We start from the raw sequence: 24,451 nt of genomic DNA, 5'->3' as shown, positions 1-24,451 counted from the left end.
CCAATCCAATTACACGCCGACCCGGAAAACATTCGAAACATCGTTGTTGCATTACATAATTGAATTGTGACGACCCCAAATGGGACGCGCGTTGCGTGCTGCTCCCGTTCACCCGTTTGTCTCGCCGAATTTTACTCCGGTTTTATCAAGTGTTCTGCCGGTGACTTATAAATAAGTCCCGTTCGGGGCGAGCAGGGAAACGCAAGAACTATGGAACAGCTCCTCGCTCCAAGCGGTTCTTTCGGTGCAACAAGCGTGATTTTATTTTGGTTTGTCTCGTCACCCAGATGCGCTCTGGTGTGCTCTGGGTAAAAGTAACACATTCTCGCCCCTAAAAAGGACCTTAAACTTTGAATGAATTCTAATCTGCCGAAAATAGCCTACGCGCCCAACAGTTTGACGGTGGGGTTCCGTGCGAAAAATCGTCTCTTAAATTCACCTCTTTGTCGACGAATTTAAAATCGATTGTGCCGCATCTTCGATCCGGCGCACTGGCACATGTTTTATTTACGACCATTTTGAACGCTCAATATTTAAACCGAAACGCGAATGATATGCGTCGTTTGCATGCGCTTTTTAGCATGGTCTAGCATCCTCGCGCCATGTGCCCAACCGTTAAACCAACGGGGCACACATATCATTAGGATAGCATTCGATGAAAGGATCGATCGGTTGCCACCCAACCAATCATCGTTGGTCAGGGGGTTCGGTAAATTCATAATCAACCAGCCGGTTAGGTTCACAAGAGCGGCTCCACGCCGTCTGGTGACAGGCAACCTTGTTGCAGTATCCTTGTCGTCCCGTTCAAGGACACCGACGGGGGTCGTCCGGTTGTAAATAGTTTTAGTTAGACGTGTGTCCTCACGCTTCGTAGAAGCGATTTATTCTACACCGATCTGGCAAGCAAATAATGCCTTTATTTGGGCCCACGAGAAACGCGTGCTCCCTTTTTCGGAGTGCCCGCGTTATCGGATGACGGTGCGGAATTTTGTGCAACGTAGCAATCCCTGCGATATGTGATCAGCATTGTTAACATTCTTTATTCGCGCTCCCGATCGGTGACGATCGGGTTGTCTTCGTTGAGTCACTGCAGCCTGGAACACACCACATAGCGCCATGTGTTGGTGCTCGTATAAAGAGAGCTCGATATCGTGTCACGATCGCACTACTAGGCGCGATCAGTTGATTCTTTGTACGCGAACACGATCGATCGACCGAAAGAACCTGTTCCGCAGACAAAGCATCAAGACGACACTTCGCCGTTCGAGGACTGCTCTAAGGGCCAGAGTCCCGCCACACGATAAGAAAGTGGGTTAATGTCGCTTATCTCGTTTGCAGTGATCCGTCGGCCATACAGCAAAGTGCAACCGGCCTGCAGATTGTGCGGAGCGTAGGAAAATGTGGTCCCCAACAGTGCAGTAATAGTATCGCTTGACGTTTGTCGTCACGATCAACAGCGCGGACCGCGGACGCCGATGTAAAAGAAGCATGCCTCGGGCCGTACCGGAAGCAGTCGCAGCAAGGTCCCGAGTCTAGCCGGATGCTTGGCCAGACGGAGCGCACTCAGTAAACGGCAGGCAGCAACAGTGTTGACAGTGTTGGAGAGAAAAGTGAAGACTGTGTTACAGCGAGAAGGTCATCGGTCCAAAAACTCTCTCAGTGGTCAACGGGAGTGTAAGAAATCGATACCAGACGACAAGGACACTTGGTGACCCACTGAACTGCAGCTGCAAGGAACCCGCGGTGAATGATCTCAGCATTTCGCAACCATATAACGGCGTGGTTTAAAGCAGCAACCATCATCATGTCTAATACAACAGGATTTTGTAAGTATCGTAGCATGATCCCCGATGATTTGTGATGACCCATGGCAGGACCTTCCCGGTTTAATTCCACCCTAAGCACAGGATTTAAAACAACTCAATCTCGATCGCCGTATCACACCGGTGTGTGGTGCATTAGATAACGGCGTTTGTAGCAAAGCCGGGGCTTCGCGTGCTGCGCTTGGCAACTCGGTTTTGGAGCCTCATAAAAAAACGGCGGGCCCCTGGATGCCAAATTCCAACACTGTGCGAAGGCAACACGCATACGAACGAAATCGGTGCTAATTATTCCCAAGACAGTTAAGATAAAGATTTTCGTTGGTTTCTTCGTAGCCTCGCTATATTCCTGCACCGTTCCTGGCCGCCCGACGATTGCGTAAATCCAGCAATCAGCAGCCGGGGCTCAGGAAGTAGTCAAGTCATCGCGCCCGAATCATGCGCTGCTGAATAATGAATGAGCACGAATCGATTCCGAATCAGTTACGCGCTGGGGACTCACTATTTGGGATATCTTGGTAAAGAATTCAAGGTCACCCGGCGATGGCCTTTTATGTGACAAGGTTATAAATGTGACGAACAACGATTTGATGGCCCATAAAAATTGCACTAATGAGGAATTTAAATTAACTGTTTGAAAATATCGTGATCTCCCAAAAATTGCGCCTGGCACACCATCCGCAAGTTCCCCATCGATCATTTGTTATCGATGGCGTTCGCGTTCACGCGTTTGTAAACAGCGGGGCGAAGTGGAAGTGCCTGGCCGCCCGCGATCTGAGATCGTTCACCTCGTGAGGGGTCCCCATAAAATACACCGACCAACATGATCGCGGTGGGGATGGATTGATGTTTCGTTGGCAGCGACGCTGGCACTTGCGATTTTTGCCAGTTCTTGCACGACGACGTAGTACGATCCCGGGTTGATGGACAGTCCCCGTTTCTAGCCGGGGCAGTTATCGGACCGTTTCCGCGCGCGCTCTCTCTCTCTGTCGGTGGTGACCTCGGCTACCGGTGTTACAATTATAAACACAACAGGGTATTAGAGCACCACCTTCCGCCGTCTAGGGGTGAAGGGCAACCGATGGGCAGTAATGCTGTAATCACAAAAAATTACACTCCTTATCTAACGGGCTCGGCGCACCACCCCAACAGAAGCGAGAGAAGCAGGAGAGGAGTGCGTGCTCGCGGTGGTGTGACGATAGTTTTGAAACCGCGCAATCCTCGCGCCGTCAGTACGCAACGGTCAGTACTCAGTGCTGGCTGGCTGGCTTGGTGGTCAAACCCAAGAGCCATCATACGCTCCCGGGGAGTCTGTGATATTTTTGTGTTAATTGCTCCACTTTACTCTTCGCTCTCGTGCGCTCGGCCAAGCCGCCTTCCTTTGGCCGGCATTTTGTCCTCAATTTTAGGTGTGTGCTTGAGCTTCCCACCCAACAAATACGCGGGTGCCTGCTGCCGGCTGCTCTCGACGAAACGAAAAGAGAAACATAGAGAGTGAATCAGTGAAAGTAAACGCATCCCCTCTAAGCGGCATCGAAGAGCCAACAAGAAACCGCGTCGGAGATGGAAATCGTGAAAAGCTGGGGTAAAAAATGGTCTACCTTTTCTCACCGTGTGTTTGTGTGTTTATTTGTGTCCATTTGTAGAAAATCGTGCCTTCGCTTCCGCGTCAATCGGCGTGATGTGTGAAACGTGTCCATTTGGTGTTGGTGGTGGTAGTTCACACGTCTTGTGTTTCTTGAAACACAGAGCAGCGCTGACTTCCACTGGTTGGCGTGTTTAACCTCTCTCTCGGTGCCGGGTCTTCGAAACTTCTCCGAATGGCTACGGCTGGGTTAAGTAGCGGACAGCTGGTGGCATTTCGATTCAGTCACGTGTTAGGAATACATTAAACGGTGCCGCACGCGCTGATGACCGGTACACGCGCATGGAAGGGAAGCTGTGTACCACTTAGCTCTAATAATCGTCACCAGCTTCGATTTGTTGAGCATGGTCACTAGGTGGTTACCGGTTTCTGGTTTTGCGCGAGCAACAATCACTGATCGATAGAGAAGCGAGTTCAATTAATCGAAGAGTAATGCTCGAACACATTTGAGAATTGAGTGTTTTTTGCACAATGGCTCGAGAGAGACGGTTGATGGTTTGCTGATAACGGCGGAGAGTATAGGTGCTGGCCCTACAGTGGCAGCACCTTTGCTTATTTTTGATAAACCTCAATTGCTTATCAGCATCGTGCCCCATTTTTTTCCGGCGCCCTGGCTGGCTGATAAACTCAAGTCGTAATGCCGTACAAAGTAATGTTGAGAAGATTGATTGCACCTTAAACTAGGATGTGAAAAGTTCTAATTTTATAACGTCAGCGTATTTACAAACACTGCATAGTCACAATATTGTGAATAAGAAACAATAATCGACGGGCATCACATGAAATCCAAAACCAATCCAGACGTACCGGTTGAGACGAACCGATTGATCTGAACCGGTTCTTGGCTTCTTCGACTCGCGCGAAAACCGCTTGCGATATTCTTCCTTGTTGCCTACATTCGGGCGCTTTTCTTAAAATTGGTTTCTTTCAAAAGCATCACCAGGCAATCGAATCAAAGTTAATCCGTCACCGGTTTCTTATTTCCCTTCCGTTCACAGTTGATGAGATCGAGGAGAGCCTACAGTGCGTCGGAGGTACGGCCGGTGCCGTCGCCCTGACGGCTCTCGCCGCCGGCACAGCCTACTACTTGTCGACCCGACCAGTGCCGGACAAACCGCTAGTGCCTCTAGATAACCAATGTCCAATAGAAGACGTAAGTAACGCGACTGTTTTTAGCTTTTTTGTTTACGGTGTCGCCGTCACGGGTGCACATGATCGATCGATGACGTAGCGTCGTCAGGGAAATGTCGCTCTCGGGGTGGCGGCGTCACTCGGAAGAGCCGTGGCAGCAGAGGAGCTTTCGGTTTTAATATCGTCGTCGGGATACCATCATCAGCAGCAGCGTTCCGAATAGACGGAGCGCAATGTGCGCATCATAAATAGAATCTTGTCAGCGAGGGCGAGTTCAGCAGACGGCCGTTGTGTAGATGCTGATGGTGGTGCTGGTTGCGGCAGTAGTGGATAGTTGTTTGCGTTGTGTTTCGGAAAAATTTGCTATCAGCTAATTATAGGACGTGAAAAAGGGGAAACGGTACACACGGGCGCGATGGGAATTCACGCAGCAGTTGGTCAATAGCGCGCGCCAGGGAGTGTTTCATTTTTTGTTGAATGGAAGAACTCACTCCGGCGCGTCTACTGTCTGCCACTGTCTGATGATTAATTATCGCCTTGAACCATCGAAATAAGGAAAAGACCATCACGCGGGATCTTCCGCAAAATTTTTCGCATTTGCAACAACCCGTACGTAGCCGATTGAATAACAACATTCCCGATGGAGGCGCCTGGTGTTTCAGCGGAAGCACATTTCAAACAAACGAATCTTGGTTTCGCTCCAGACTCCGGAGGTGCCAAGTTTGCATTTTTGCATCGTATCGCACAGCTAAAGCGACAGCTGGATGCCTTCGGATTACGCAGAAACAAAGAATTAAATATTTACGCGATAACACACAGGCTGCGGAGAGTGCCGGCCCGCGTTCGCCACGGTTAAGTATCGGACGGGGAAAGGCGGAAAATGGAAACGGCCGTCAATGATGTTGATTTTATTAATTCTTCTATAAATACACCACACTAGCCCTAGGACGCCACTGGCCGCGTGGCGCACGAAGAATAAGTGCCTTCTCGCTGGGCCGCCTGCCAGCAGCTTTGGCGCTGCGCCTGCCAAACAAACGATCGGTTTCCCGAGAGGGCGCGCAGGACTACTTCGGGCGCTTGCAACAACTGGTGTGTTTGTTTACCGCAGTGGGAATGTGTACGTACGGAAAATGAAACGATCGGCGGCGGTGGCTTAATGGTCGATCGTGGCCCGTTTTATGGTGCAGTCGCTCTCCATCGGTTATTAGCTCGCTGCCGGTTTGGGGTAGAGAATCGATACTCAAAGCTTGCGTGTTTCCTTGCGCTTCATCCTGACGGACCGGGTCTTCCGGGGCAATTTACGACGGACATTACATTAATCCCCTGCGGAGTAATTCGATGGAGTGTTAGGCAAATTAAACCAGACACGAGCCGGCCACTAATCGCCGCTAGTCGATCACCGGTGGGAATCGAAATATACACATTCTCGTTTGCATAAAAAAAACGTGTTCCCCTTCGTTCTCGATGCGACATTAATATGAAATTCGATAGAACCGGGGTGTCGTCATTAGTTTCACAAGTTCTCGCAAGTTTGTCTTTCGTCAGCCGTCCATCCTTTCGTTGGGCAATTTTGTTGCATCATCCCCTGGGTGCTCTCGTTGGCTTGCTTACGCATATCAGTTGCGCTGCCTCAATACATCGGCATTTTGCCCATCAATCCACTTGAAAATCCATATCTTCCCGGCACGGCCACCAGACCTGTGGGGCGCACGTCAACACCCCTAACTCATCGTGCGCCGCAGGGGAGCAGATGGCACGTTCCTTGCGCGCCCCTAAGCAGTTTCAACCCCCTAAGCTGCGTGAGAGAGATCACGGCGCGCATGTTTCTCTCGTGTGATCTCGTGTGTGCGCGATGCTGCGCCACCACCGATCGTCTTCTTCGGTGGTCAGTTTTTTGGTCAGTGAACTAGAAGACGTCGTCGTCGGTGGATGTGTTTCGAGTGTCTTGAGTTTCCGCTTCGCTCGGTCGATCGGTCAGTGCTTCGTCTCCAACGCTTTCTTGGGGCTCTCTTCGTGTCTGGATAAGGAAGTGTCCTTTCAGTAATCAACACAGTTCGATCTCCTATCGCCTTCGGTGGCAGGGCCCAATTCTCGCGCGTTATTAGTGCGGTGCGCGAGAATAAATAGCAAAACTAACTCCTTGCGGCCGTGCGTTGCTGACGGCGGTGGTGGTTACATCTGTTGGCTCAATTTTTCCCGCACAATTCTACGCTACTATTTTTGTGTTTCTCACTCGCGGCACCAGTAGCAGCACCTGCGGTTCAGTTTAAAATAGCAGCGACAAATAATAGGAGTGTGTGTTGTAGCGGCGCGTCAACCGGGCTCCGTGGCCCGCAGGATACGCGGGCGGTAAAACCCGGGAGCACCAAGGGCCGGCGGGGCGGATTAAGTGGATCGGCGGCCACATCACGGAGAGTGAATTAGGTGAAAAATTATTATGATCCATCCATGACCGGGTGAGACCGGGTGGATCGGCGCACCCCACCACCACCTCTAACGAACCCGCACCGGCGGTGATGATGCGATGGCCGCGATGAGTTGTAGTTGGTAAATTTTAAGGCCAAGGATATTGGATGCGTAAAGTGTACTGGGCAGGTGAATCGTCCTTAGTGACTGCAATTTAACGCAGAGTGGTCAGCTAGAGAGTCCGGCCACGTCGTTTCGGCCTCGCAGAAGAACAAGAAGCTTGGCAACGGCCCCAAAAACGTCCCGCTAGACGTACGATCGTCACTCGGAGTTTCTCGCTCGCTGTCTCTCTCTCTCTCTCTCTTTCTTGCGGTCGGCGGGCATCGCCAACACGGCATCAAAATGTCATGCTGTGGCTCCCAGGAACCAGTGCGATTACCGATAAATCCCAGCTTCCAAAGTGACATTCTCAAGGTAACAACAGGGGTCCCTCGCCGCGCTTTGTGCGCTCAATTTGTGCTAGATTTTCAGCTTCACTCAACCCTACAACGCCCTACACCCTTCTCTTTTTTGGTGGCTAAAAATTCCGGTAACCTCCACCCGTTCGGTGGTGCGTGAAAAATGGTCGAAAACAGAAACCACAACAGTCCGTGGCCACGGATAATTAAGCCGACCGGCTCAAGGCTTCTCCCGTATAGAGCAATGGGTATCGAAATTACACGCCTGTTGGTATTTAAAATGGGAACAGCATTCCACAGGGACGAGTATCAGCGTGTCGCGTAATTAGAGCAAAATAGTCCCCCCAATGAAACCTAATGCCATCGAATGAGTATGGTGGTGGCCACCCCTTTGAATGGCGCTGTTTTTGCGGAAAACATAATTAAATGTAAACCGAAATTAAAAAGCGATTTGAAAAAAACAATCGTTTTATTGGGCGCGCTGCTGCTGTTGTGCGGATATCACGACCTTTTAATCGCTCCGGTAGATCGAGATCCTGCAGATCCTGGCTGGGGATGGCCAGATCATTGCTCGATAATGCCAAGGCCGATGCACCGGCTCGGTGAAATATCACTGATTGGCGGTATAATTAGCCGTTTGTCACTGGGACTGAGTCAACGCCATTTTGAGTTAGTAATGTAGTAAATGGTGCAATTATTTTGATACATTTCCCTACCGGGCGGCGCGGCTCTCAATCCGGTCAGCTGGTGCAACCGGTGGTCGTCGCAGGACTTGACAACAATTTTTATAATTTACCCACCCATCGGAACGGGGCATGCCGAACAGACGACTCAATACCATTTGGCGCTGGTTTGCATCTCTCGCAGGGCACACGATTTCCCAACAAATGGCCACAACACTGTGACTGCACATCATGCGCTCTCAGCCAATGGGGCGGCATTTTAATTAATGTCCGTCTTTTCTGCGCTATCGGAGAATAGTCGGCAACCCTTTACTGTCCACGCCGCCATCCCCTCCCCGGGTTGGGGAACAGGTGGAAAATGTTGCGACAACCGCAACGAAGCGCGCGCGCGCTAGTCCCTTTGTGGCTGGCGGCGAACGGTCCGAACCGAAGAGACCCGTGACCGACCGGGGAGGATCGCCAAGTCGGGTCGGGCGCACGTTCGGGCATAAAAACAAACAACAAGTCCTAAAGTGAGAGCCGCGGAAATGGCTCACTTTTCACGGTGGCGCGTGATGGACATGCCGCTCTGCTGCTGACACTCGTGACCTTTTTCACTAACGTTGGTCCCGTGCTGCTGCTGCGATAACATGTGATGACAATGCACAAGGTCTCTCTCTTCGGAAGGATCTCGAACACGGACGAGTGTCGAGAACTCGTGCCGGGTGGGTGAGGGAAAATTAGTCATCACACCTGCAGGTAAGCTCTCCTGGTCCTGGGGAGACGCACTGTGTCATGTCGCTAATTTCGTTGCTCATTAATCGTCATCCCTCAGTAAAAGGTGACCACGAAGTCGGGCCGGTGTGTTGTGTCGCGAAGAAGCTGCGCGCATCGGCGATGGGTTCGATTCCGACCAACGAAGCAGAGCACCGCCAGAGGTTGAATTCTTCTGTCAATCACATCTCACGAGCACTCTGCTGACCGTTCGGCCGTCCGGCAAGCGGTTGTGGACCGATCCTTCGTGCTGCGGTACGGGAGACCTTGACAGTAAATTATACCACGGCGGGTCGTCGTGTCCTGGGCATTACATTTGTTGCGAAGGTAATTTATTACCTTCTGGTTCTGGTTGCCCCGGGCGTTCGTTGGTTCGTCCTTTTTTTCGGCCAGACTTTGTTAACACTAATTTTACATAATTACCGCGGCGGCAACAGGGCTTTGTGGGGGCCCTCTCTAACGGCGTGTTCGTTGTAACGGAAAATGGCGTATTAATTTGATTTGTAGCTCGTGCAACGGTTTTTCGCACGATACAATGTTGATGCACCGCGAACTGTTTGATGGATTCCACTTTTGGGGGTTGGAGGGGGGATCAGAAACTGCCAAGAGGTACCGCACAAGTCTACTAGGATGTTTTCGCCCAGCTGTCATTGAGGGCTCACCGAACGTCACTAGTGACGGTTGCCCGAATTTGCGTAAATCGATTTATTTTTCTTTGCAACAAACGGTGTGCAAACGTTGGGTTATTTATTTTTCCAAAGTTATTTTTGCCACTTTTTCGCTGCACACAAAATGCACACTTCACCGCCGCCCTTCACGGTGGCCTCTGCTGGTGTTTATGTTTTCTTTGGACTTTCGCTGAGTTGTGTGGTGATTGAACGCGGATCGTCTTCAAAGAGCGTGGAGTCCATAAATCAACGGCTACTACGGTTGCTTCCTCGGCTTTATTAGGAACCGAACCGGTGCGCTGATCAGATGCTCATCGGAATCGGTTCGATCCTCAAAATAGTCCCACCCGACGAAGTGGAATCGAGGTGTGTTCGTTGATCGATCGGCGAGCGACTGGCGCCCGCCGCGCACTCATCAGACGCCCGACAACGATCGTTTGAACTTGAACTTTGAAACTACAAGAAGAGGTTTTTTCGGGGGTTTTCATTGGCACGCCACCCACCCACTGGCCTGGCCGGCCGCCGTGACCGTGAAGCGGTGTGGCCGTGCATCCGGAAGACGGGCGGCAGCTTATTTTCGGTACGGCATCCAAGCTATTTCTTACTACCGACCACCTACACGTACGCCACTAGCTTCGATGATGGAATACCTAATGAGTTCCTGTGGTTCCTACCGCACCGTGGTACCGTGAACTTGAAACGGTTTCCCCCTGATGATGACGCCATCGATTGGTGAAAATTATGAAAAATGTCTTTTCCCTAACCGCCGGTTGGCACTATTTTTAGTGTCCGACACAGAGTGGCGTGAAAAATAACGACCCAACGTCACGCTTTAAATACCGGGTTTGAGTTCGAGAATCTTCACAGCGTACCGCCGCCCAGCTGGGGTTCGAATTATGTTTTTTCACGGGCCACCTGGCATACACCCCGGGGACCCCTGGACCCCGGATGATTTGTAACCGGAGCGAGCAGACGAACAGATGAAACATAAAAAAATAATGTAAAAATAATAAATAGGTCGTTGGGGATGGCTAACAAACGGGAGGCACCATTTCGATCGTAAACAGTAATTTGAAACATCTGTGGTGGTAACTCCACCGACGGTCGGAGTTTAAATACATCGGTCAATTCACCTGAACATGAACATCCGTTTGATTCAGCTTGTTAATGTCCCACAAGATGGCATCACCCTTCCCATTCATCTGCCACCGACGCGTGAAGGTTGATTTAAAGGTTTAGATCGCGATTGCGAGGATCGTTACGATCGTCGCTAAATTTTGCCTGCACGGGCCCACCAACGCCAAGTCAGATGAATGCGTAGATATTTCTGAAGTGCATCCACCAAGTGCACCATAGAAACAAGCGGGAGGACAACACACCGATCACAGAACCTCTCCAATGCTTCTCGCTGTCCAGCCGGCCTTTTAAGCTATAAACATGGGTCCCCTCCATCTGGGGCCATAAATTTGCCTTCTCTACAGCTTCGTGCTTTTTGTGATGACGCGAGCGTAAAGGATTGTGCACGTTTTGTGAAAACAAAATGGTCCACTTCGGGGTGGCCCCGCCCGTGCAGCAACTGAATTTATGGCCTCGTTGTGTTACTTTTTTATTCTATAATAAACAACAACGCATAGAAAAACATTTGGAGGACACACAAACGCGCGTCTCTCGTGTGGGGGCAGGGCGCTATTTCTTTCCGATCACTGCACGATCGGGGCCGCCACGATCGCCTTCGCAGGACCATAGGCCAGAACCCCCCAGGTTTCAAAGTGGATGAGGTAATTTTTCTAAAATGGCCCCGAAAGAGCACGGCGAACCTAGAGGGGCGCGTTTTGAATTGCAATTTTGGATCCCCACAAATCATTCTTAATCGCTCGTGGAAATGGGACGCACCCGTGCCATCCTGGTGACGACGGGCGGGCCCGAAGATGAGTTACGAGCTAAAATGTGTAGCTCACCCTATGCTCAGCGGAAACCCATTCTAAGCGAAGCGCGGTGAATATTAATGATCTGCTGAAATGTTTAACACTTGGCGTTGAAAATGGCGACCACCTTTCACGTGCAATGAGCCGTTCGGGGTCATGTGATCTAATGATTCTCTTCTCCTTGCACACCTTCAGGGACCGGAACAGATACACGTCTCAAAGTTCTACAAAGAGGCGAAGGACGGCAAGTTCGTCAGCTGCCTCGAGGATGACGTGCGAACACTGTACCAGTCCTTCCGCAAGGGTTCCCACGCGTCCAACAATGGGCCGTGCTTGGGATGGCGAGACAATCTGCAGTCACCATATCAGGTAACGATCGAGTCGGGAGTGGTCCCCCAAATAGCTCCAAGATCCAGCTACTGACCATCCCTTCCTTTCCGGTTTCAGTGGATGAACTTCAACGAGACGCTGCTGCGCGCGAAAAACTTCGGCTCCGGGCTGATCTCACTGGGCCTGCGGCCCGGACCCGCCACCTTCATCGGCATCTACTCGCAGAACCGTCCAGAGTGGATCCTGTTCGAGCAGGGATGCTACTGCTACTCGCTGGTCGTCGTTCCTCTGTACGACACGCTCGGGCCCGACGCGTGTGCGTTCATCGTCGAGCAGACGGAGATGCAGGTCGTTGTGGTGGAAGACGACAAGAAGGTGAACCAGTTGCTCGATAAGCCCTCGAGGTAAGTGTTAGTCCAAGGACAATCGCCCTCGGCCTTCCCGCCCGCTAAATTGATTTCATTTCTCCCGCACAGATCGCTCCGCAAGATTGTGGTCATCAAAGAGGTACGTCCGGCGACTCTGCAGCGTGCGAAGAACGTCGGAGTGGACGTGCACACGTTCGACGAGGTCGAGAAGCTGGGCGCCATCAACGACTACCCGGAGCTGGAACCGAAGGCGTCCGACCTGTGCACGGTGTGCTACACTTCCGGTACGACCGGCAATCCGAAGGGTGTGATGCTAACCCACGAAAACGTGCTGTCCGGTGTGACCGGTGTGTTGCTACAGCTCGGTATCCACCGGCCACGAGTCGGTGACGTAATGGTATCCTTCCTGCCGCTCGCGCACATGCTCGAACGGTGCTGCGAAAACGGAGTGTTCTATATGGGCGGTTCGGTCGGTTACTTCTCGGGCGACATCAAAGAGCTGACCAACGACCTGAAGGCCCTCAAACCGACGCTGATGCCAGCCGTTCCGCGGCTGCTCAACCGGGTGTATGATAAAGTGTACGCCGAAGTGGCCCGATCGTCCGTCAAGAAGCTACTCCTCAGCATGGCGCTCAGCTCGAAGGAGGCCGAAATCAAGCGGGGCATCGTCCGGAAGAACTCCATCTGGGATAAGCTGGTGTTCCGGAAAATACAGGACGGTTTCGGGGGCCGCCTCCGTCTGATGGTGGTCGGTTCGGCCCCGCTCTCCACGGCCGTACTATCGTTCTCCCGGGCCGCTCTCGGGTGTCTCATCTGCGAAGGATACGGGCAGACCGAGTGTACGGCACCGATCACGCTCACGGTACAGGGTGACTTTGTGGCCGGACACGTCGGCCCGCCGGTCGCCTGTAACGCCATCAAACTGGTCGACGTGCCGGAAATGGAGTACTACGCTTCGCAGCAGCAGGGTGAAATTTGCGTCAAGGGAGCGAATGTGTTCATCGGGTAAGACTCGCTCGGAGTTGGCGTTTCGAGGCCGTGAAGTGATTGGAGACCCTTGCTCTTTTTCACACAGATACCTGAAAGATCCGCAGCGTACGGCCGAATCGATCGATACCGATGGGTGGCACCATACGGGCGACATTGGCCAGTGGCTCCCGAACGGAACGCTGAAGGTGATCGATCGCAAGAAGCACATCTTCAAGCTGAGCCAGGGCGAGTACATTGTGCCGGAGAAGATCGAAAACGCGTACATCCGCAGCCAGTACGTCGAGCAGGTGTTTGTGCACGGTGAAAGCTTAAAGGTGTGTGGCGCTAGAGGGCCTTGTTGGTTGGTGATGGTGACATTAATCGATCTCTCTGGATATCCGGTAAAACAGAGCTGCATAGTGGCGATAGTGGTGCCGGATGTGGAAGTCATCAAGAGCTGGGCCCAGGAGAACAACATTCCCGGAACGCTGAGCGTGCTGTGCAATAACCCGGACGTGAAGCAGCTCATCCTGAACGACATGATCCTCTGGGGCAAGGAGTTTGGGCTGAAGTCTTTCGAACAGGCAAGGACCAACGCGCCCCACGAGTTCGACGAATCAACCGAATCTAATCTAATACGAATCCACTTCCACACAGGTCAAAGACATTTACCTTCATCCGGACCCGTTCTCGGTGCAGAACGGGCTGCTGACACCGACGTTCAAATCCCGGCGGCCACAGATCCGAAGCTACTTCGCGCCCCAGCTGGACGACATGTACAAACACCTTGACTGAACGGCGCCAGTCGAGCCAACCGCGCAGCGGTGTCGCGGTCATCGCTAATTAGAAGTGTTTCGATCGTTACTTAAGAACTGAACTCGTTTTTCTCTGGTTTAGCACATGCATTGTCGGGTGGGGATTGTTCGACAAAGGGACAGCTACAGTTGCGCGATAGCGATCGCGAGAAACGAATGAACCAAATGCCCTACTTTTTCCTCCTTTCCTTGGTTCCTTGAATGGCTTTTTGGCAGTCGCTTTTCTCGGTCCACATTACACCAGCCGCGCACTAATAAGCAGCACGGTGACTCAATCGAGACTTTTGGCTCGTTTGGCGTTGCTGCTGAGGTGTTAAAAGTGGTCGTCTCGTAGCAGGATGGTTTCTTAAAGGGTATACTAACACGGCTAGAATTCTGTCAATTCTTTACACACTCTACACACGAGCAGTTCTTATGAAGCAACGGGAAGGTGTGATAACATAAACCCAAATTAAGTAGACGCTACAACGCAACTGCGCAAGCTAGCAAAACAAAGAAGATTCGCATTCATGTTACCTTTTAGCAACGTAGAGCAAATTGTCCTCTTCATTCATTTACTCACGAAACGGTGGAATTCCAAATCGAAACTTGTCCAATCGTACCACAAGGAACTAGTGCGCGCATCGCGATGGCCTATTGCTGCTGGGCTGGCTGCTGCAGCTTTTTATCAAATAATAATCAAATGTTGGGCAAAAAAAAGGGTTGGCCACAAAACCACCTGACCAAACGCGCCGCGGAAGCAGCTTATTGCTGGGGCGGGGATATCTGCGCCGAGTGCTGCTACTGAGAAGAGGTGGTACTTATCATTGTTTCGATAAAGTCTAGTCATATTGCAAATTCTTAAATATCGCGAATTGAGACGTCTTGGCTCACAGCAACTCCTCGACACTAAACCTAATTTATTATCATTCACTCCATGCCGACTGACCGGTGGGAGGTGCGAGTGGTTAGTGAGACAATATTTACGTATAGAGAGCGTGTACGCCGGAACGAAATGCATGGACACACGGGCATAATAAGTTGCCGTCAGTAGACTAGCCTTCTTTTATAGTTTCCGTTCAGCTCGTTTCATGGCAGCAGCACTTAGAGCAATTATATTATCGAGGGCCGCGGTACACACGGAAGTGGCGTAAGGTTAGCGGCGTTGGTTAAATTATTAGGGGGGTTACAAATTGTATCGTCAGACATTTCAGTCACATTTTACCTATTTCAAATCGGTAGAAAACCAACTGACTGCAGAAAGGGAGGACAACAAACTTAAAACCAATTGATAATCGAGTACCGAACTTCAGAAAGAAGAACACTCTTTTTCTCTCTGTAGTGGCCGGTGGGATCATTAGTGGGGAGGTATAGGTTAAATTGAAATCGTTAAAAAGTATATAAAGTATCTGCAGCACTTAATGTCACACGAATCGAACGGGAAGAGAGACCCCTAAAAACCATCATCGTCGTCCGGCATTATCATTGCAATCGAAGCAAAGGGGGTTAACAGTGAGTTACTATTGTGTCCTCGTCTTAATAAGGATGTTTCGGGCGACGTAGTGGAATGAGGGTGCGGGCAAATGTTAGTGAAAATTGTAGGCTGAGTGCTTAAAGTGAAAACGAGTGTGTATTTAAATGATCTAGCGGATCGCTGGATTCTACTAATGGGGAAGGTGCCGCAGAATGTGAAGTAACCCGAAGCAGGCGTATTAGTTGAACTACTAACCCAGAGAGGACAAACCAATGGCGTCGCATCCAAAAACGAAAACCAAAACTCACAACTAAACCAACCAACACAAAAACACAAACCTATTGAGAATAATGAACGCAAATTAAATTACCAAACAAATGAAGCAAAAAAAGCAACACAACTTTTTATTACTGGGCCGCCTATACTTAGATCAAAACTTACAATAAAATTATTATTAGTTAGTTGAAGGTAGTTAAAAGTGCCGTCGCTTATTTTGGGGAAAGAAACCGAATCCAAACCTTGCCAGCGAGGCGGCCAATCTATTTTTAAAACAGTGGCATTCGCATCTTTTGTTTCGTTTTGTCGGCTTCATATACCGTATTCATAGCTACGCTGTCAAGAAGCCTTCGTGGCGCAATCGGTTAGCGCGTTCGGCTGTTAACCGAAAGGTTGGTGGTTCGAGTCCACCCGGGGGCGGACGATCTTTTTTCCTTTTTTTTATGCTAACAAATGTTCTTACAGCTCCCAGCACATTAAAGAGCTTTTCGTATTTATGAAGTAATAAAAAGCATAAAAGATTTTCGTTTCATTTCTGCTGTTTTATTCGCGGCACGGTTATTTGGTGTCCGTCGTTAGGCGATGCACCGATTTGGTTGCCTGTAGAATAGAGCGGGCACGCTCCATGCCCAGTATCGCGGACAAATAGTACGAATCGTACTTCGTAAAGAGCACCGTCACGGTCATCGAGGCCGGATCGACGCCGTCCTTCAGGTTCTGGTACTCGTTCGCCATCAGGTTAACCATTTCGGAGTAAAACTGCGGATACACCGGTGGACCGTACATGATGAGATGCCGGATGCCCTTGATGCGGTGCCGGCGGAAGAAGTGTGACCGCTCGGAGTAGAGCAGAAAGTGTTTACTGCCATGGAAGAACATGTCCCGGGCGCGGGCAATCTTCGCATCCGACGTGTACTCGCAAATTTGTGTGAAGCTCATCTCCTCCTTCTTGAAGTAGTTCCGTAACCGGACGTAATCGAAATAGCTCGGCACGTAAATGAGGCACCGGGCCATTGTCAAGCTACGGGCCTGGGGTAGAATCACGCTGACAAAGTGCGCAAACCGTGCATTGCTCTGTCCCTCGAGCGAGGTCGCCTCGACCCGCTGGAAACTTTGCGGAACTCGCACCACCACGTGCTTGATGCTGCCATGCTCGACACGACTGCCCACGGTCCTCGCCTTCCCTCGGTAGTTGTTGAAATGTTTCCCAAACAGCGACCGGTACTCGGGCAGCTCGAGCGACGAGATCAGCACCGTCTGGCGGTAGAACCGGGACCACCCGTTCAGGGCCCAATCACGGACACGGGAGAAATCCGTATTTTCCGCACTTTTCGGCTGCCGGTGAAGGTGGTCCAACACGTGCAGGACGTGGTCCCAGTTTTGCGCGTAGCACACCTCCGCCTGATCGATGATCAGCAGCTCGATGCTGGACAGGAAATCGAAGTCACGGTCCGCCTCCCCCTCGGCACCGATCGTCATCCGCACACCGAGCGGCGACGCAATGATCAAGTCCGAGGTGTAGTACCGGGTGTACAGCTTCATCGACGACCGGTTGAAGGCAATTCCGATGCGGAAGTTATCGTCGATGTTACCCGCAAACGTTTGCTCGTAGTCCTCCGGTTTCCGGTTCAGCTGTGGGAAGTACAGGGACCCCTGTTCGCCGCCGTACTCGTCCGTGAACCGCTTATAGTTTGTGACCGCTTTCCCATCATCGCCGGCAAACAGTGCCCTCAGCAGGTTCACAATCAGCAATGCCGACTGCCGGAACGGGACAATGATCAGTACCTTCGGGCGCACCAAGCCCTGATCGCGGTACTCCTTGGTACCCGGAACAGCGGTCACTTCTTTCCGCTTCTGGCGTCTCGATCGTTTGGTGGGCTTTGGTTGTGCCGCCGCCAGCTTGAGGTTGTGGTGCTGAATCTTTGTCACCGCTTTCAGCACGTGATTGAGCGTGTGCAGGCAGTATGCGAACCGGAGCTTTTCGGCGTTCTCGAAGGTACGCCGAGTAAACAGCAAGTCCTGATAGTTGTTGAGAATCGAAAACACTTCGCGCTCCAGCGCATCCGGCGATTCCGATAAGTTTCGAGCAATCTTCGCCTTCACGTGCAACTCGGACCAATCGACGGGTTTCGCCACATCGGGCGCAATGGGAAGACTTCCAGGGCGGGCGTACGTTTCTTTGTCGTAGATTCCGGTCGGTGCGCATTTCGCCCGGACGTGGCCAGCCTTCGGAATATCCACGTAAATGGTTCCTAGCGATCCGTAGCGAATTCCTTTGCCTTCGGTAACTACCGGATCGGCCGCCAACGATTCCACCATCGCGGGGCTTATGTTGAAGGCGGTGTGCATCATGTACGGGTCGGCCACTGACGCCGCGTTGTCTTCCTCTTCCGACGATATTGCACTATCATCGCCGGCAGCATCGTCTTCCGGAGGCGCATCATCGCTGTCCTCGTCAGCATCCGAGTCATCGTCGGCGTCTGCGTTGTCCGAACCTTCTTCGTCGCCAAGAGCTTCCTCTTCGTCCTCTACTTCGCTTGCGCTTTGCTCGCCCTCGTCCGCAGTGTCTTCGTCTTCGCTGCTTCCGTTGCCACTGGATTCGACATCCGATGCAGCGGATTGCATTTCTGAATCACTGCCAGCCTCATCCGATTGCTCTTCATCCTCGCTGTACTCACTGACCCCCGCCTTTCTGTTGGTGCCGAACGTCCGCATCAGACTCTCGAACGCACCGTCATCGATCGCTTCCGGTTCGATATCGGAATCGCTAAACTGGTACTCCATCGGTGCATTCACTTCATTGCGGTACCTCTGTTCGGTCTGGATCTGTCGCTTCTGTGTCTCGACCGCTTCCCGGGCCCGTTCGATGTGTTTCTGGTTTTTCTTCTGCCTCGAGGGTGGCAGACGGTCGGCTTGTTGCTTTTTCAGCTTCTTTTTCATTCCCTTCGTTCGAAAAAGACCACCTTTCGCCCGGGAATTTGAACGCCGGTTTTTCATTTTTACAAACGCACGTCGAACACAAAACAACAACAAACCGCAAATCCGCGTGTTTTCCGAATTGACAGCGCACGTGACAATTCCTTTCGGAAACGTCAACATTTTGAACCGGTCAGATTTAGCCAGACCCAGATAAAAGGGGTTCGTGTCTTTACTGAAGGAGTTAGCTTATCTAGATTTTGGTTTAGTTTACGGTTCCACATATAGGTGGCGCTTGCGACGCAAACATTAAATTTCGAAATAAAAATTACTTTTACCGAGAAAAATTTTACCGAGAAAAGTACTATTCGTTGTTATGTGATTGCATGCTTCTAGGCGCTTTTTACTGTGTGTTATGGGCGGTCCAGACGCTACGATATCTGACCTGAATCTGAATAACTGACGTTTCTCGGAGATGTCATTAATGTCACTGACGCAGATCTACAAATCTGAAGAAACGAGCATCAATTTGTGAACAAATTTCAAACAAGTGCCAGTTTGTCGGTTGACTTGTTGATGTTTTGTTTTGGTCTCTTATTTATATTTTGGACGCTCCGTCAACGTTAAAGTCCTTTTACCTCAAACAAATATCGCCCAACTGCAGGGGTTTCATTGCATGGGCATTGCATTACGGCTCGTGACAAAGCCCCACTGATTCACCGTAGTAAACGACTATCGAGACTAAAATTTATCGAGTGCTTCAACGGGCAAACACGGGCGCCCCTCGATAATGCACCGGACCAGCAGTGGCCCCAGAATGCCCCAGACAGTACACACCAGATACACTCAATCAGTGCGTTGAACGAGTAATTTAGTTGTCACCTACCGGAATCCCTCGAGGGGCACGACAAGTGCACGAGCCGGACGTCTCGTCTACGCTCGGAACAACTTAGGCAAACACGGGACATCGGGACGGCATGTGGATGACCCTCAAATAAACCCCAGTCGTCCCAGTGGATGCATTTCACACTTTACACACCTCGGCCGATGCCGGCCACCCAGCCAGGAATGCATTGTTTTAGGCCGTCGTCGGGCGGAGCCTCTTGAACCCATTTTGCCAAACAACTGATAAAACATATTGACACTCCATTTGCACCTCGCTTCGGCGCTTTTTGGCTCTCGCGGTGACGCCCGCGATCCCGACCGTTGGTGGCGCCGGCCCAAGGCCACCCAACCAAGGGGTTGTGGTCCGATGCCGATCTGCTCGGACGCTGGTCGTCGAATGCAAATTAATTAGTTAGCAGACCGGAGCGCCGGCAGATGAATCGGTTTTGCGGTTCCTGTGGGTCGGCGCTGATGTAATGAGTTCTGTAATTAGGTTGTCGATAGTTAACGGACGGTTGATGTGATTTGGCCGCACCCAGCTGGACCTCGGTCCAGCAGCCGAGAACCGCCGAACAAGGCCTTTCAACAAGTGCCCGCCGGCGAGGACGGAAATAATGTCCCAGACCACTATAGTTCACCTATATGAATATTGGAGAAGCGGAGCACACCGGGAACCAGAGCCAGAAAGAACTCTACTTAAGACTTCCGGCACGGCATTCCATTTCCGTTTGCTTTTGGCGTTTTCCCCAGTGCAACAAGCTACGGGCCGCGCTTAAGGACCACCCCTTCGCGGCGCACTTCCGTTTTCGGCGCGGGGCGCTCGAGTGCCCCTAACGACTTGTAGGTCGTTTACAGGACCAAAAGAAAGGGAGAAACAGCACAAAAGAACTTTCATTTCCTGCGGCGTGCGGCATGCGGGGCAGCAGCTAACACACCAGAAGTCAGGTAAATTCTACATTCAGAAGTAAAACTCCACTCCAAGAGTCCCTCTTCGGAGCCGGTAAGAGTAAAGTGAAAACAAACGCCAAAGGAACTGGCGGCAGCGAGAAGGAATGCAGTAACACGGCGTAAGAACTTGTTTCGAGAAAGAAAAAACCAACTATTACAGAGGAAGAGAGAGAGAGAGAGAGAACGAGAAGAGCAACACTTTTCCGGTTGAAAGGAAAATCTGTTCCGAGCGTGGCACGGAACGTGAGCAGGAACCGTTTCCGGAGCAGGCATCGGCACCTGGCCGAAGCTAGGGGCGTTTGACCGGTTTGGAGTCCTCCGAGAAGGACGCGGGCACGGTGGCCAAAGGATGAGTTACTTCTTGCCCGGGCCGGGCAAGATGAAGCTGGAACACAACGCCAGACACACAACAAATCCCCCTTGATTCGACAGACTCTCTCTCGGTGCTTGCGAAGGGTTTCTTACAAAAGCATAACGAAATCGATAATTCAGTAAGATGCACTTTGGAAGTTGGGTTGGTGAATAAAATAGAGAAAACGTAAAGAGAAAGGGAAAAAGGAACAGTACATACCGGGCTTCGGGGTTCTGAAAGTAGAAAGAAAGAGAACAACAGTTAGTAAGTCAGTACCAATGAAGAAGTAAATAAGTGAGTAAGTAACTTAAAAGCTTGAGTGAAACTTATATAAGTGAAAAATAGTTGAAAAACGGTAGAAGAGTGACGAAACAGCTTGGTGATTGATAACAAATAAGGAACGGGGAAATAAATATAGAAAAAGGATTAAAATAGAATGGAATGTGATAAAAACTTAGTAAAATACCAGAACTGCAGACACTTTTCCACAAGCCGAACAGACGGCAACCGTAATGCGCCCTAGACTTCACAAGCGATCCTGGCAAGTGGTCCTCGCCGACATCATCATCATCGTCTTCTGTCGTCTCGTCGGAGGGTTTTCTGATACTTTACCGGCCTCGTTATGCACGGCTATTTTCACCGAACGAAACTTGTGGCCCGCGCCTCACATCCTCTACGGCACACGGGAGCGGGGTTCACTGTGGACCCCAAGAGACCGTTCCGTCAATCCTTCGTCGCGCAGCCGGTGGGGATAAAGTATCCTTTGCTCGCTTTGCCGGTCCGCTCTTTGTTTCCGGGCCGAAAGTGGATGGCCGAAAGGATGGCGGCACGACGAACGGTAATCGGTAACGACTCCGGTGGCTCCGGCTCCGGGGATAATGACGTAAGGGAGTGCAAAACATGTTGTAATATTGTGCAAATTTTCCATCCCCACCACCGGTGCTGCTGCTGCTGCTGCACATTCCTTTAACTTCGATTCCGTGGACCAGCTTACCTGTGTCCGTATGTCCTCGTCTGTGTAAGAGAGAGAAAACCCGCCCGGAAAAATCGGGCATCGGTGGAAAAGATGACGAGAGATAAACGTTCACCGTTTTGTGAAAAGTGCATCCACTCGTTTCCTTTCGGCCACCCCCAAAGCCCCGACCACCCACCCAGCCAGCCTGGGAATGGATCATTTTCTTTTCTTTCAGCCCTTTGGGGAAAAGTTTTCCACCACATCCGTGGCATTCGAAGTCGAAGCCACAAAAAGCATCATATGCTCCGGTTTTCCACCGGGCGCTTTTCCCCCCCCGATGGCGGGGGTATCGTGTGACGCCGTGCCGCTGGGTTGGGTGAAGTTAACGATCAGGAATTTATTGCTGCTGTTTTACGCGCTGCCGGAATGCCACCCTCCCTGGCCCCAGGTTCCCCGTGGCCAGGGTGTTACTTGGAAGCCGAAGCCCGGCGACGTAGTTTTTTCGCAAGGATTTCCACAACTATTTTATACACCCGGGCCACCCGGGGCCCAACACACAGGCCCCGGGGATTGTTTTCCCGGAGTTTCCCGATGGATTGGGGGAGGCGGGAGACTCGCGAAGGGTGCGCATTCCTTGTTCGGGGATAAACTTTCCGCGAGCGAAGGATCTTGAAAACAATATTTACCTTTTTGCAGCCCTTGGTCAGGCCCTTTAGGGTCCGGTGTGCACCTTATCGTCTGCACAACGGCGGTCCGAGGATATGGAAATAGTCACACACAGAGGGTGCACCGATGCAAAAGCGCATCGGTAAGTGGTGACGATGTTTGTTCGGAGCGCTCCGTGCGATTGAGTTTCCACCATCAAAGCGGAAGCTTTGCTCAGCGTTGGAATAATATTTGAGGTAAATTTGCAACCGAAACAAAGCTTATTTCGACGGAGCTGGTTTTTGTTGTTACAAAATGCGACTGTAAATTATTTATTCAAAATATTCCTTTTCATATCTTGTTTATGCTTCATAAACTTTGACCAAAATTCACTAGCCAAACGACTACTTGGATCGAAGTTTGCTTTAAGCTGTCAGTTCGCCGATCGAACGAAGTGTCAATCAACAATTTATTTCGTGAGCAGTAGAGAGTGAGACGCCTTCAGGTGTGAGATGTCATAGTGAGACTGCCACTCTCACTTAAGTGGTGTACTGGAAACTGGTGAAAATCCTTGGTTCCTTGCTATTCCAGTTGAAGGACAGAATTTATTAATTCCTTTACTCCATAGCATGACCAATTTTCACAATATTCCATGAATTTTTCAAGCATGTCATAGCTAGAACATAATTTATATGAACGATACTGAGATATTGATAGTGAGATGGCGAGCGTGATTGTAGATGAAATGATTAAAGAGAGAGGCAAAAAATCGTTAGAATCTTCAAACATTCACAAAGAAATTCTGAATAAGTGATATTTTATGAATAGATTGAGGCTCTTTGGTGCATTTTTAGCTACGCCTCAGACACAGATCGTTCGAGATATTATTACCAAAATTTAAAAAAAATGACAGTTTAATGCAATATTTTCTGAAACCGGGAACTGTTGTTTTATAGCCCATGAAAGGAAAAATCTTCCAACAAACAGTTTAAACGCACATACCAGAATGTGACTATTTCAAATAGAAATTGAACCCTATTCTACCATCTTTTCGCAAACAATTTATTCAAGAACCTCTCGCTCGATTTACTATTTAAATGATGATTGACAAAAAAGACCCGGAAATCACTATCTCCCTTCGAACACCGTCGCTTATGATTCAAACATTAAAACAACTTCATCTAAATCGTGCCCCGAAGCCCTGGCCGGCACTTTCTGTGGACGACACTCCGGGAGCAAGGTGAGCCACCGACCGGCCGACGGCTGGGCCGGATGAGATAGCTTATGCTAAATTAAAACTATGTCACGTCGGCTTTCCTTCTTCCAGGTTTTTTCTTCCCTCCATCTCGCTCTCTCTCTCGCTCGCTCTCTCTCACTCTGTCTCTAGCTGGCTTTTCTCGTTCGACCGACCGTTTCTTGCGTGCGTACCTCAGCGGGTGAGTGAATATGGCACAAAATGTCACTATGAATATTTGAATCGATGAACGTCCGGGGGGGGTTCCGGGACGGGGGACGCTCTCCTCGAACCCAGCACGGCCCCCTGCCTGGTGTAGCGCCTGCATCTGATGCAATAATTCATTTCAAACTGCACTCTGCACACCAGAGAGCTGCTACTAACTGCATCGGTCGGTGTTGATGAAAATGCTGTAAATAATTTAATCCAGTTTGCAGTCACTCCCCCCGGTAGCTGACTCCCACCACTCCCACTCCGCCTGTTCCCCGTGTTCGTCTAATGCAGCTGCATCCCGTTGCAATCAGAACAATGCATTTTTATTTATTCTGCACTGTGAGCCCCTATGTTGGCGGCCCTCGGAACGGACGGACGGACCGGAGTGCGGGTCGTTCGTTGCATCAATTTCCACCGCCAACCGGCCGCCCCATATGTGCCCCCGGGCCCGACGACACAAAGAGCTCCGACGTTCGATCGATGACGCGGGTGGTTCGGTCCCAAAGCAGTGGCAAAAGTTTGTGAACGATTTTCTTCTGCCCTATTGCCGGACTCCACTTGGAGGCGCTCCACATGATTTATGCGCCCCGATATGCTCCGTGC

General features: G+C 50.8%; 2 protein-coding genes and 1 non-coding gene across 5 annotated transcripts; 2 read left to right on the top strand and 1 right to left on the bottom strand.

Moving 5' to 3' along the window:
• The first annotated feature begins 1,326 nt into the window (after window positions 1-1,326).
• On the top strand, window positions 1,327-15,901 carry LOC131205262 (long-chain-fatty-acid--CoA ligase 1). 3 transcript variants are annotated; one of them, XM_058197287.1, is made up of 8 exons: window positions 1,327-1,826; window positions 4,464-4,618; window positions 11,685-11,858; window positions 11,937-12,223; window positions 12,296-13,192; window positions 13,263-13,491; window positions 13,567-13,740; window positions 13,814-15,901. In XM_058197287.1, the coding sequence occupies exons 1-8, from the start codon at window positions 1,748-1,750 to the stop codon at window positions 13,949-13,951; spliced, it is 2,133 nt and encodes a 710-aa protein (XP_058053270.1). In that variant the 5' UTR covers window positions 1,327-1,747; the 3' UTR covers window positions 13,952-15,901. The 3 variants fall into 3 exon arrangements, with proteins under 3 accessions (XP_058053270.1, XP_058053271.1, XP_058053272.1); XM_058197288.1 differs by lacking the exon at window positions 1,327-1,826 and adding an exon at window positions 3,272-3,405; XM_058197289.1 differs by lacking the exons at window positions 1,327-1,826; window positions 4,464-4,618 and adding an exon at window positions 7,354-7,476.
• A 145-nt stretch (window positions 15,902-16,046) lies between these two features.
• Trnan-guu (transfer RNA asparagine (anticodon GUU)) lies at window positions 16,047-16,120 on the top strand. Its single transcript has one exon. It is a non-coding gene; the product is annotated as a tRNA-Asn (tRNA).
• Window positions 16,121-16,258: 138 nt separating this feature from the next.
• LOC131205261 (U3 small nucleolar RNA-associated protein 25 homolog) lies at window positions 16,259-18,498 on the bottom strand. The gene has a single exon (XM_058197286.1). The coding sequence runs from the start codon at window positions 18,482-18,484 to the stop codon at window positions 16,259-16,261; it is 2,226 nt and encodes a 741-aa protein (XP_058053269.1). The 5' UTR covers window positions 18,485-18,498.
• Between the last annotated feature and the right edge of the window lie 5,953 nt (window positions 18,499-24,451).

Source organism: Anopheles bellator, chromosome 1, assembly GCF_943735745.2.
Source record: "Anopheles bellator chromosome 1, idAnoBellAS_SP24_06.2, whole genome shotgun sequence".
Lineage (NCBI taxonomy): Eukaryota > Metazoa > Arthropoda > Insecta > Diptera > Culicidae > Anopheles > Anopheles bellator.
This window is presented reverse-complemented; position numbering and strand designations above follow the sequence as displayed.

Bases quoted from the DNA above. Each gene is read 5' to 3' on its own strand.
- LOC131205262 (XM_058197287.1), top strand. From the start codon at position 1,748: ATGATCTCAGCATTTCGCAACCATATAACGGCGTGGTTTAAAGCAGCA. The intron at 12,224-12,295 runs GTAAGTGTTAGT...TCTCCCGCACAG, and splicing joins TTGCTCGATAAGCCCTCGAG to ATCGCTCCGCAAGATTGTGG. The intron at 13,193-13,262 runs GTAAGACTCGCT...TTTTTCACACAG, and splicing joins GGAGCGAATGTGTTCATCGG to ATACCTGAAAGATCCGCAGC.
- LOC131205261 (XM_058197286.1), bottom strand. From the start codon at position 18,484: ATGGAGTACCAGTTTAGCGATTCCGATATCGAACCGGAAGCGATCGAT.